Source organism: Oryzias melastigma, linkage group LG16, assembly GCF_002922805.2.
Source record: "Oryzias melastigma strain HK-1 linkage group LG16, ASM292280v2, whole genome shotgun sequence".
Lineage (NCBI taxonomy): Eukaryota > Metazoa > Chordata > Actinopteri > Beloniformes > Adrianichthyidae > Oryzias > Oryzias melastigma.
In genome coordinates this window covers 3,255,125-3,267,943 of record NC_050527.1, presented here as the reverse complement: position 1 = coordinate 3,267,943, position 12,819 = coordinate 3,255,125, and the positions used below count along the sequence as shown (strand labels likewise).

The 12,819-nt window shown below is 36.0% G+C and overlaps 1 protein-coding gene across 2 annotated transcripts in view; it reads left to right on the top strand.

Annotated features, from left to right (window-relative positions):
- LOC112143435 (glutamate receptor ionotropic, kainate 3) overlaps nt 1-12,819 on the top strand; it is a 138,367-nt gene extending 125,548 nt beyond the window's left edge. Inside the window, exons 13-16 of one of the 2 annotated variants that reach the window (XM_024267392.2) lie at nt 1,854-2,071; nt 4,474-4,699; nt 6,173-6,423; nt 7,125-12,819. In XM_024267392.2, coding sequence (XP_024123160.1) covers nt 1,854-2,071; nt 4,474-4,699; nt 6,173-6,423; nt 7,125-7,319 — 890 coding nt within the window. In that variant the 3' untranslated portion in view covers nt 7,320-12,819. The remainder of the gene's footprint in view (nt 1-1,853; nt 2,072-4,473; nt 4,700-6,172; nt 6,424-7,124) is intronic. The other variant, XM_036215707.1, reaches the window with a different exon arrangement.

The window sequence follows — 12,819 nt, the reverse complement described above, 5'->3', positions numbered from 1 at the left end:
TAAGTGCAGAAAATGATGTTCATGGATTTGCGCTAGACGTTTTGTTATAGGGTGACAAGTTACCTGTGGGAATAACGATTCCCCAAAAGCCAGGGCAGAACATTTACATTTACATTTCCCCGGTTAACAAGATATCAGCTCTTCTCAGATGAAATGCACTGTTGTGTATATATTGACACCATTACATTTCCCTGGAACCCTCTGAATAATCTGCTTTTTGTATTTTGGGGGGTGTTCTAATGGAGTGTTGCACACTCTTCACCTGTGCTTTATTGTGTGGAATTTAATTACTTTTGGTGAAACTTGAGAATTCATCTGTATAGTCCGTTTGAACTCTCGATAAATTAAGGAACGTCTTGCCTAGTTTGTAACCAGAGCAGAGTCAGACCTCAAAGGACAATCAAATTTGGTAGAAGGGGTTAAAGGTCTGACCATTCTTTTTTTTTCTGTAGCCTGGTTACTCTTTAGAATTGCTCTCATAAATCGTCTCGGTAAAGTAACAGAGTTTAAGAAGCACAAGGGTGTTTTAAAGGTTGTCAGAGATGAGATATAAAGTAAATTTTACACTAGTGAGTGAGCCATTGTAGACGCGGTATTACTCAGGTGAGGACCATTCCGAGTCAAGGCTGATGCAGAGGTGTCGTGTCCGTCTGCCAAAACGTTGTTCTGTATCTGAAGTTTTTTATATCGTTTACACATTAGCGTGAAGACTTTTTTATGTTTCATATTCTGAACATCAAATAGAAATTCAATAAGAAACCATGAAATACTGCATTTTTTTTAAAGTATGTGTCCACGCTGCATTAGTCATTAATTTTTATTCATATAGAGCTTTTTTTAAATTATTATAATTTTTTCCCATCAGTTAAAAATGAAGTCATTATCAAACCAAATGTGCAAAACTTTTTTTGGAGGTCTAAATTGTCATGTTTAAAAAGTCCAATGAAATGCAGTCCATAAACTGTAAATATAAAGAAATGTACAAATAAAAATACATGTTATATGTTTGTATATAAAATTAAAATTTTGCAAAAGAAAGGGGGGAAAAAAAGCTTGCAATGTTGTTATGCTGGGTTAACACCGCATGCGGAAGTGGCGCGGAATGACGCGGGATGATGCGGAGCGGAAGCCGCTTCCATTCCGCGGCCTTGTTAACCTATGGTGTGGTTCACAACAGACGCGAAGCGGTGCTTCGCGAAAGTTAACAGACGCGAGGTCAACAAGGCTGCGGTATGAAAAGGGCCTCCGCGCCGCTTCGCAGTGCTTCCTTGTGCGGTGTGAACCCGGCGTTAGACCTGTAGGAGCTTCAAATATATACAATTTCTCTTTTCCTTTTGGCTTTTCCCTTCAGGGGTTGCCACAGCAAATCAGTTTGGTCTGATTCGCATATTTGATTTGGCAAAGATTTTACGTCTGATTATCCGGGCTTGGGACCGGCACAATGAGACCCTGGCTTGGGCCACCTCGTGGCTACATTTTCAAATACATACAATGTGGGTGTGAACAAGTCAAATTCTCCCATAAATTGAACTCATTCTCAGTTGCCGTTTTACTTTGTTTAAATTATTTTCATGTTATTATATGTGTATATATATATATATATATATATATATATATATATATATATATATATATATATATTATATACCTTTATTTCACCAGGCAAAACATTAAGAACAATTTCTTATTTACAATGTTATCAAGATAAAGTTTCAAACAGCCTCAAAAGTACAATCAAAACCTAACTGCATGGGAATAAAAAAAAATAAAAAATCTTGCGTGAAAGCTTTAACCATGCAACCTAATAAATAAACAAACTCATTTATATTAGTCATTTTGTCTTTGTGTTACAGGCTCAGAGTTGATGCCCAAAGCCCTGTCGACCAGGATCATTGGTGGGATCTGGTGGTTCTTCACGCTCATCATCATATCGTCCTATACAGCTAATTTAGCCGCTTTTCTCACTGTGGAAAGAATGGACACACCGGTCGACTCAGCCGATGATATTGCCAAGCAGACAAAGATTGAGTACGGTGTAATCAAAGACGGGGCAACCATGTCTTTCTTCAAGGTAAACAACCGGAAAAATGTATAGTTTTGACCAAATGAGCCAAAAATACTTCATTAAAGAAATCCACACTTGTGTTTGAATGATTTGGCATCATTGTTAAATGTCAATGTTTTTACCTTACACTCAGTTTGTTTTATATGTTGTTGATTTATAGCTAAATAACAAGTTAGTGACTTTTTGGCTCCACTAAGCGTAAAAAAGGTATATTGAAAGGGAGGATAGCCCTGAAAATTCATGAAATACCACAGTAAAGGGGGAGAAAAAAAAGTCTTGCACAAAAAACTACAAAAAAGCCATAGGATTTTGTCATATTTGTAAGTAGTGCCAGCTCATTTTTTTCTCTACATTTTTCAAAACATGCAGAAATGGTTGTTTGCCCTCCCGGTCTGAATGAATTGTTACTGTTTTTGCCCCATTAAGGGTGGAGGTTTGGGAAACCCTGATTTAAAGATTAATGTAAAAACATCTGGATTTATAACCAAGTAGTTGCAAAGTATAGAGAACTGTGCACCAATCAAAAATATATGTATTTACTGGTATTTCATGTCAGAAATGCTACTATGTGTCTTTGGGCGATTTTCTACAGTCTTACAATACATTAATAAAACATACCGTATTGAAAATATGTATTCCCTTTAATAGGTGATTAGAATTCCACAAAAAAAAAAAATTATAAGCACATCTATAATTAATATTGACATGTTTACATGACTTGCTTGGATCAATATTCTCTGTGATACTTAAAATATATATATATATATATATATATATATATATATATATATATATATATTAGGCAGCTACCTAAAGCATACCATAGATGTACAATAGCAGTTTCTTGGAGACTTTCAAAATAAAATGTAACAATTAGGTTTTAATACTTCAGACAAAAAATACAGCTTAAAGTCTTTGGGAAAGCTTTGCAAAAAAAAGTTATTTTTTGATCATTTTTCCACAGTAAGATTTATTAGTTATGATCACAGTGTCATGAATAAAAGACACAGGTGTCTAATTACCCATGGCTCAAGTGCCCTCTGCCAGCTCTCGTCCTTGCAGAAAGGCTTAATGATGTTAACCCAATGAGGCAGTAAAGCACGATAAATACTGACGAGAAGGGGAGTCGATAAAAGCTTTGAACACGTATGTAAATGAATGCATTTGGCCTCTTTTTTTTTATATCTTCAACAAAAATCTTTTAAATTCCCATAATAAGAACGCATGAGAGGCCTAGTTGTGATCTCGATTTATGGGAGATATAAAGACAAAAAGAAATGGGGAGATGATTAAACACTAAGACTTTGGAGCTTGACAAAGTGTACTAGTGACAAATGAGTACCTGTGGGCTCTTTCTCAAACTGTTGGGAATTTCTGATATGATTCAATACTCTCACCACCTTTACAAGACACTGATTTAGGATGAATTCTCTTCCTCCCAACATATTTGTCAGATGCAAACTGATAAAAGATACAATGAATTCACCTCTGTGTTACTATTTTAATTAAAATGAGTTGAAAATAAGAAATGTTCCTGCTTTAGTAATGTTGTTTTTTTTCTAAATATATAAAGGTGTTTGTAAAAAAAATAAAAGGTTGTTATATAAAGCTTTTTGCAAAGTTAAAATGCCTTAAAGCCACATTTTAGAGACAACTATCTCAAAAAGAAGAGACGTCTTTTATTGTCGAAGACTTCCACCCACTGCTAATAGGTTAAAAGAAATTCTAAGATTCCATAAATTATTGTAATGATATCAATGAATGTTAATATCAGACTCTCACATCTCAGCTTTTACTGGACTTAACAGTAACAAAGGGGTTTTTTTTATTATAGCATCCCTCAAAATTTGAAATGGCTTATAGTCCTTAGACAGTAATTATCTAGGATTAGGCATGGCATAGATGTGACCTCACAGAAAATTGCATGAAATACCACATAGACTCATGCAGGACTAATCGAATGGCATTCTATTATTGCTGCTTCACTAACACTTATGAGAAGAGATGTGTGTCAAACTTCAATTTAGCATCCTTTAATCCTTTAACAATGGAGATCTGAAGCAGTAATCATTGAAACCTAGTTGCTAAATAAAGTGGGCCTTTAAGTAGTTCAAATGAACAAACATCGTCTATGTAATATTTGACATTTTCAAGCATTCGAAAAGCTCTCAAAGGTGAAAAGTTACCCACGGAAAAACAAGTGGAATTTCACGGGTAAAAGTATTTCCACCCATAATACCCTAGGCTATAACATTTGAAAGTTATTCTGTTCAGGTTTAACCTTTCTTGTACTAATAAAAGCTTTTATTTTTTTTCCAACTGCTTTTTCTTTGCCTGCAGCAAGGGAGATAGTAAAAAAAAAAATGGCATAAAATGACTTTTTATTTGGCTCTTTCCATTCCTCACAGAAATCAAGAGTTTCCACGTTTGAGAAGATGTGGGCCTTCATGAGCAGCAGGCCCCGAACTTCACTGGTGAAGTCAATTGAGGACGGGATCCAGAGAGTGCTGAAGTCAGACTATGCCCTCATTACAGAGTCCACCACTATTGATTACATCACTCGGAGAAACTGTAATCTGACTCAGGTGGGAGGGATTATCGACAGCAAAGGCTATGGCATTGGCACTCCCATTGGTAAGACATGAAAATAACCACAGAGAAAACAAACCCATGACTTATAAAAAATGCATCCCTTTTTTTTAGGGGCTGTGAATGTTAATGCGTTAACACACATGATTAATAAAAAATAATTACTATTAACACAAATGAATTACGCCTCACAGAACAGGAGTCCTTCTTTTTGCCTCGGCGGTTCAGACTTTCACCTTGTCGGGTATTATCCCACTTATATTATGGTCACTTACAACAAATAAATAAATATTAAATGGGCTGTAAGTACTTTAATCTTGTTTTTTTTTTTTTTTAAATAGCTTTTTTTAACAAAAAGCGGTCTATTTGATCTGTGGTTCGGCTCGTCGACTGCAGACAGAAAAGTCTTCAGAGTTCTGCTTATTTTACTGTTGATGTCTTTTGTCCACAAATTACATTTCTGGGTTAACACTTGATAAACATTTCAGACATTTCAAACATTGTGATTAATCGTGATTAATCACAACACTAAAGTTTGATTAATCTGAATTTTTTTTTCATCGATTGACAGCACTAATTAAAAATAAATGTTCTAAATCACGTTCATAGCCAAGGCCCCAGGGCCAGATCCGGCCCTCCAGGTACTTAAATCCGGCCCACCAGATCATTTTATTTTATTGTTATTAATGGTCCGATGTTATCTTGTACCTATTTTTAACTTGTATAATTTTAAAAAATATATTTTTTTATGGAAAGTAAAATATTGAAAGTAATCTAATATTTTAATTTGATTTATTCTGGAATAATAATGCTGCTTTTTTATTATTCATAATTATGTTAATTATATAATTATGTTTATGGTCTTAAAGTTTTTAAAAATGCATTCTACTAGCAAACTTTGGACTATTTTGCCATTTATTTATTAAGATTTTTTTAGGCTATTTAGAAGTTTAGCTAATGTTTCAGCTATATGCTAGCTGTTTTGACTAACCTACGTTTTTTTTTTTTTTTTTAGGCTAATTTGGAATTTTGCTAATATATTAGCAGGCTATCGCCTTCAGCGTTTTCAGCTATGAGCTTCAGCATTATCAGTTATCGGCTTTTGTGTTTTTTCAGCTATTAGCTTTAGTTATTTCAGTTATCCGCTACAGTGTTTTTATCTATCAATTTCAGCATCCTCAGCTATTAGCACTAGCATCTTCAGTGGCCAAAGTGGATAAGTGGTCGCAAAATAATGTAACATAAAAAGAAATTGCAATTAATCGCGATTGATTTTTTCCTAGGTATGCAATTAATTTGTTCTTTTTTTTTTAATCGATTCCCAGCCATACTTTTTTATGTCGTGTGTGTGTTTTTTAAAAAAATTATAAGTAGGAGTAATTGCTTTTAGATGCAGCAGCGGCACAAAACGTGTAGCTGCTAGTCAGACAGTATGACACAACGTGTTTATGTACCTTATTATCACACAGTCCAGCTGGCATTTCTTCCCAAGTTAAATGTGCCTTATGTCGCTCGCAGGCTCCCCTTACAGGGACAAAATCACCATAGCAATACTAAGTATCTTGGAGGATGGGCGCCTACACATGCTGAAGGAGAAGTGGTGGAGTGGGAGCAGCTGCTTGGATGAAGAGCGTCGCGAGACAGGCCCCATGGGTATCCAGAACCTGGGTGGTTTATTCATTGTGCTGGCATCTGGCCTGGTGCTGTCTGTGTTTGTGGCGATGGCGGAATTCATCTACAAACTGAGGAAGACCGCGGAACGTGAGCAGGTATACATCCCCACAGATCACTTCAGACTAATTCTATTTTACACTTTTGTCCTTAAACTTATGTGAAAATGATTTAATTGGGGGTTGAATTTGAGTTTATTTTACCCCTACTATAGCAAAGAAGCTGGCAACCGTGACAATTTTGTCACAATAATTATTAAACAGCCTCTAAACTATGCTGCTTTCATGGCTTTTAGTTCAAACGTGTTATAAAAGGATTTGCATGCCTTTCTTTGGCTAATCCCTCCGAGCACTTGGCCATAACACCAAACATTTACTTATTTTTACAGACATAATTGCAAATTGGAGCACATAGAATTATTCCCCGATTAGTCATCGGAGATGGCAAAATTTTATAAACCTTTTTCTAAAAGAAATCACAGATTTTTTTTTTTTTTTGAGTCACGGTGTGAGTAGTTGCAAGCATGCTGATGCAATAAACCTCTACAGTCTCTTTGACGCAGCAGCAATAATGGGGCATGTGCACACTATTTGGCAGTAGTGCAATCTGACATTGCTGACAGCCACATGTACACACTCTGGCATTAACACAACACGAATGTTCTAAATCCATTTTGTGTTCTTTAGACTGCCGACACTCTCTGCTGTCAGAACAATTTAAAGCTAAGGCATTTACCCCCCATCCCTTTCCCCTCTTCTCCCTCTCGCTCCCCTCCCCCGCATCCTCCCTTTTTGCCCAGAGGTCTTTGTGCAGTGCCATGGTGGACGAGATCAGACTGTCGTTCACCTGCGAGAGACGGGTGAAACACAAGCCTCAGCCCCCGGTCATGGTGAAGACGGATGCGGTGATAAACATGCACGCCTACAACGACCGACGACTCCCAGGAAAGGACAACATGAGCTGCAGCACTGGGATGACTCCTGTGTTCCCATGACAATATGCTCCCCGCAGGGCAAAAGCCTCCTGAGCAACGTGTCGGGGGCGGTGCCAGAGCCCAGAGACAATGGCATAGACGGGATCACCAGATACACCATCAACCACAGTGACATGGGGACGCTAACAAAACACGGGCAACTCAAAATGGCAGCATCAGCTACGCAGGTATGACAAAGTCACCATTGTAATAAAAACTACAAGGATTTCAATGAATTTTATGGGGGGGGGGCGGGATCCATACCTGAAAAAAGATCAAATGAATCAGTTTCAAGTCTGATGTTTACGTGCGCAACTCAAAAAGAAAAAAATAAACTTTTAAGGGACCTTCATCCAATAAAAAACTGAATACTTTATGGGAAAACATGGTCAAAAGAAAGAAGAATGGCGTTGTGGAGAAAGGCAATAAGTGAGTTCTAGAAGCAGAAGAGAGTTTCTGTTTTGTCATACAGTAAAATGATAATATCAAGTTCTTACCTTTTATCTTGTTGATTTGAACACTTATGAATGGCCTTTGGCAGCAGAAAGTAGTTTTACCTCAAAGTTGAGAAGGCTCGACTGGTCAACAGAGTCATGCTGTAGGAATACTCATTTAGTATTTGCGGTTTTGTGATTGGTAGAACCTACAGCAAGCGGTAACTTTGATTTTTTTTTTTTTTTATCCCATTTTTTAAGTGTGTGATGTGTAATTAACTATATTGTTACACAAAAACAACCATTATTACTGATGCAAAGTGGATTGTCAAGACATTTACTGTATATTAAAAACAAAAGATCTGACCATTGATAGACTATTGGACAGTGTTATGAATTCACCTTTTTTCTTTGTACATAACTGAATTTTGCTCCTTTTAAATATCGATTGCCAAAGATCTGACCATTCATCAGACAAAAGAAATGATCAGAGCAGCTTGGACCTGGACTGTTAATTTACTTTGTTGAAGAACCAGCCTTTTTTCTGTAGAGTGATTTGATTGGTTTAAGAAACCCAGTTGGCTCATTCATTTTCATTTTTTTGGTTTTCTTCTACAGGAATTTATATCTACAGTATTGACGATACATTCAGATTTTAAACAGAAATTAATCTCAAATGAAAATTCATAAGTAATAGCAAGATACATAAAGAAATGTATTTCTTTAGACAAATATATATATAAAAAAGAAAACATCTTAAAAACTGAATTATAATGGACAAAAATAAAGCTCCTAGAGCAGGGTTCTCAAACTCATTTTATCTATGGGGTTCCATTTGTGCCAAAAATATGTTTTTGTCCATATCTTTGGTCCATTGTCTATGTCTACTGAACAAGTTTATTAAACATTTGTTCATGTCTATGTACTACTAAGCAATATCTTCTGCGTGTCCTGTGAAATAACAGGAGCTAACGACGCAACTGTTGCTAAAGACTTCTCTGATGACCAAATCCGACGACAATAGCAAATGCAAAGTTTTAAGCATAAATCAAGCTAAAACATCAGAATCCAAAGCTATCATCAAAGAAGATATTGCTGAGTAGACACTGAACGTTCGTATTAAGCCGGGGGCCGCAAAATATCGACTTGGGGGCCACAAATAGTTTGAGACCCTGTCCTAGAATGTTATCAAAGGGTCAATAGCACGTGTATTTATTCTTTTTTTTTTAGTTTCTTTGACAAAAGCTGCTTATGGATAGCTCTCACGCCACTATTTTGACTGGCAGTAACTGCGTTTCCATGACACATGTGCCCAAAAGTTCAGAGAAATTCTAGAAATGTTGAAAAAATACTATTTTCCAAATACGCTTTTTCCAGTAAAACATAATTATGCTAATAAACGCAAACCAACTCACATGATAAGTCAGAAACATGGCAACGGATTGAGAACAAGAATTGTTTTAAGTTGTCATCATCTATCAAAGGAGACGTCGGCGTCTCATTCAGGCCTTGGAGCGAAAAAATCTCCAAATAATAAACCTATAATTACAAATAATAGTGAAATAAATGATCATGCAAGTGTTTTCATTTAAACATTTCTGGAACATCATAGTCAATGGAAACGCAGGTATTGTTGTCACGGCAAACACTATATCTGTAATTTCATCCGTTATTGGCACAGCTAACCACCCGTTTACCATCTCTAAGATCCAATCGCTCAAAAAAAAGATATTCAAAGGAAAACACAGTGGGCCTTGTTTTGGTGATCCATGGTGGGTGATTTAAATCTGTTGGCTCAAGCAACATTTGGACATGTGCATGGTAATTTCCTGCTTGGCAACAAGGAATAATGTTTCATGCACCATCAGCACCAGGGCTGTCTTTGATCTGCTTATTAAAACAGAAGCCTGCAGCTGTCCAATCAGTGTGCAACCTCACATCCCCTTCAACAGATGTGAGTTTGAGCCCTCAACAGGTCAGAAGTTCATGAAGTGAAAGCACACATGACGAGCAATATTAATTGCTCACTGTGCAAAAATCACTTCCCCATGTCAACATGCAATTGCATATTTAAATACTTTTTTTTCCCAAAAACATCTTGCCAAGCAGGTTTGGGATGTGTCGGTTTGATATATTTGGGAAATCTTGACTCTTTTGCTTTGCCACTAACACACTTACAAATTCCAAATATTGTAAGTTAACATTTAGGAATTTAATCATCTTTTTTAGGAAAGATGCATAAATTTAAATGAAGAAAAACATTGCAGTTTAAAAATAAATGTAGTTTTTTTTTTCTAGTATTTTAGCATATTTTTTTAAATATCTTCTGCTAACTTTTCATGAAACTGAATTGTCAGCGCATCTAAGAATCCAGTGTGGATGAACTGACAGGAGTACGTAACTTTTTTTTTTTTTTTGTTTGCATGTTCTATTAAAGTAAGCTGTGAATCTCCCTGCCAGAAAGACATCCACTTGAGTGTATTTCCTTGTGCTGTTTTCAATAAACAATGAGCTGCTCTTTGTCTTTGTGTGGCCACCATCGATTGTATATAAAGAACTGGACAGGGCGGGTGTGATGTCATCTCTGGCTCCACCAAAATGAAGCCAATTCAGTCACCATTTTTCCACGATATGGACATCGCCATGTTGGAGCCAGACGACAGTGATTGGTCCAAGTCGCTCTAAGTCAGAGGTCTGCAACCTTCAGCACTTGAAAGCCATCCAGGTCCATTTCTTATATACTACAATCCAGTAGTTGTTTAAAAAAATTAAGTAGTTTATAACTTTTGTTGGAGGTTTGTGTGACATCCTTTCAAAATAAAAGGCACCCTGCACTACATTTGATGATCTTAATGCAGCAAATGTAGGTAGTGTCATGTCAGCAGTGGAAAAAAAAAAGTTTTATTTCACTATCGTTCGTGTATCTCAACCAGATAAACACAAATCCGAACTAAGTGACCCATGCTGTATTTTTCAGACCATGAAGAACACTTAAAACCTTAAATTTGCCTTATAATCAGTATGAATTCTGGCTGTGCACTAATCTCCAACTGATTTTTGGTTGTAAAAGTCTCTGAAAAATCTGTCAAAATGTTATAGCTTTGATGAAGCTGGATCGCTATTTTAATTTAAAATAGAAAATAATTTTTAGTTTTCTTTACCCATGAGAGCCACAATGGAGAGGTCAAAGAGCCACATGTTGCAGACCCCTGCTCTAAGTCAACGTTTCAATGGCAACTGAAGAATCTGTCAATCAAACTTTCGAGGTGGGGGCCAGAGATCACCACATGATTTTAATGAGGCTTCTGATCGGTCAGTTTATAACTTGAAAAACTTGCAATAAAGAAAACAGTATTACAAATAATAGAATGACTGAGTTAGCCGTCTGTGAGGTTTTTTCTTCTCAGAGCTAGAAGGTATTTGGAGCACAAGGTGGTGGGGGAGGGGATCATTCAGTCCAGTTCTCTATATACAGTCAGTGGTGGCCACATGACCACTGAATGTCAATTTCTTTAATGTTATCAGTATAATGGTTGTTTTGCATTGTACTAAATTTAAGGTGGGAATGTGATTCTGTCGGGAGTGGAGAACATTTTATTTTTCACAATCCAAAAGATTTAATGTCGTTTTTCTTTGACTACCTGATGTTGACTGTTTCAATCTAGACATGTCTTGAGTGGAAGACTGTGGTAAACAAAATGAAAATAGTTGACAGTTTTGTGTTCTCGTTGACTTTTGGTTTCATGTTAAGTTTTATACTTGACGGTTTGAGAAGTCTGTGAGCCGCTGTTACTCAGAGGCTCAAAGAACAGCAAACCTCTGTGAGGGTTATGTTGTGGATTCTCAGAGACAGAAAAATAGTACAAAAAAATTATTAATAATAGTAAATATCTATAACTGAAGTGAATTTGGATCTGTAAAACTTAGCCTTGGTTTGGTAGAGATTCACTGTATAATTGTTTCTCAATCCCCTTCTGCAAAGTAGACTATGTAGATAAAATCAGCAGAATAAAATGTATTTTGCTAAATTTCTACAGTTTTAAAAGATTTTTTTCATAAATATGTTATTTATTTCATTAGAAAGGTCACTTTAACCTACTTCTTCACTTTCTCCACGATTCATTTTCCCAAATCCTGTTTATTTAACAAAAAACAAATTCTATCATAGTGAATTACTCTCATCCAGATAGGAAAAAAAATCTATGTATATCTCCTTTTTGATGGCTACTATATTTTTACAAAGTGAAGCTAAAATGGAAATGGTGAGCTTCCCTACAAGTTGAGGGAACACTATCTTAGAGTAGTTTTATCTTGTGTCAGTGGACCTTTGCTCTTCATAAAAACCCCAATTACAACTTGGCCTAGAGTATGACTGATACTGGTGTGTGGTATTACTATGTCACTGTTACCCTGATGTGCATTTTTTCCATACAGGTGATTCAAGACTGTAGTACACTTCCATAATGTTTTGAAAAATCACGGAAAATCTCACAGACAAATTCAGTCCAGCTGGAGTTAGAAGAGATTTTCTGATTTGGCTGTTCTGTCTGGTGCAGGAAAATGTGCACCTTTTTTTAAAAAAAAAATCTATGTGAATAACGACGTCATTTTTACACAAAATTGTATGAAATGTAAAAGACAAGTAACACAAAATGTAAGCTACATTAACGGTGTTCCATGAGCAGTGTGTAAAGTTATTTTAGATTTTCTGACATGCCTTTTTTTGTATATTTTGTGTTGCAAAAGCTTCTATCATTGGGCAGAAAAACTCAAACAATATAATAAATTGTTGGTTCCAACCAGGGTTTTCTTTGTGGACATGCAGGATTTCTATAAATATAGTTTTTGTAAGTTTTTGTAAAAAAAAAATAATAAAAAGGAGGGAGGGGCGGGGGTGTTCTGTTTTCATAGTAACTGTATGTGTTAAGACATTAGAATAACAAACATCTGAATAAATCATGGTGGGAAATGAACTAAGTGCTATAGAAAAGCTATTAAATTTTCTTTTTAACACACTGTGAATAATTCAATTGTACAGTTTGCTGTATGGATTATATGAAGATTTAAATAAAAAAACACAAACAATC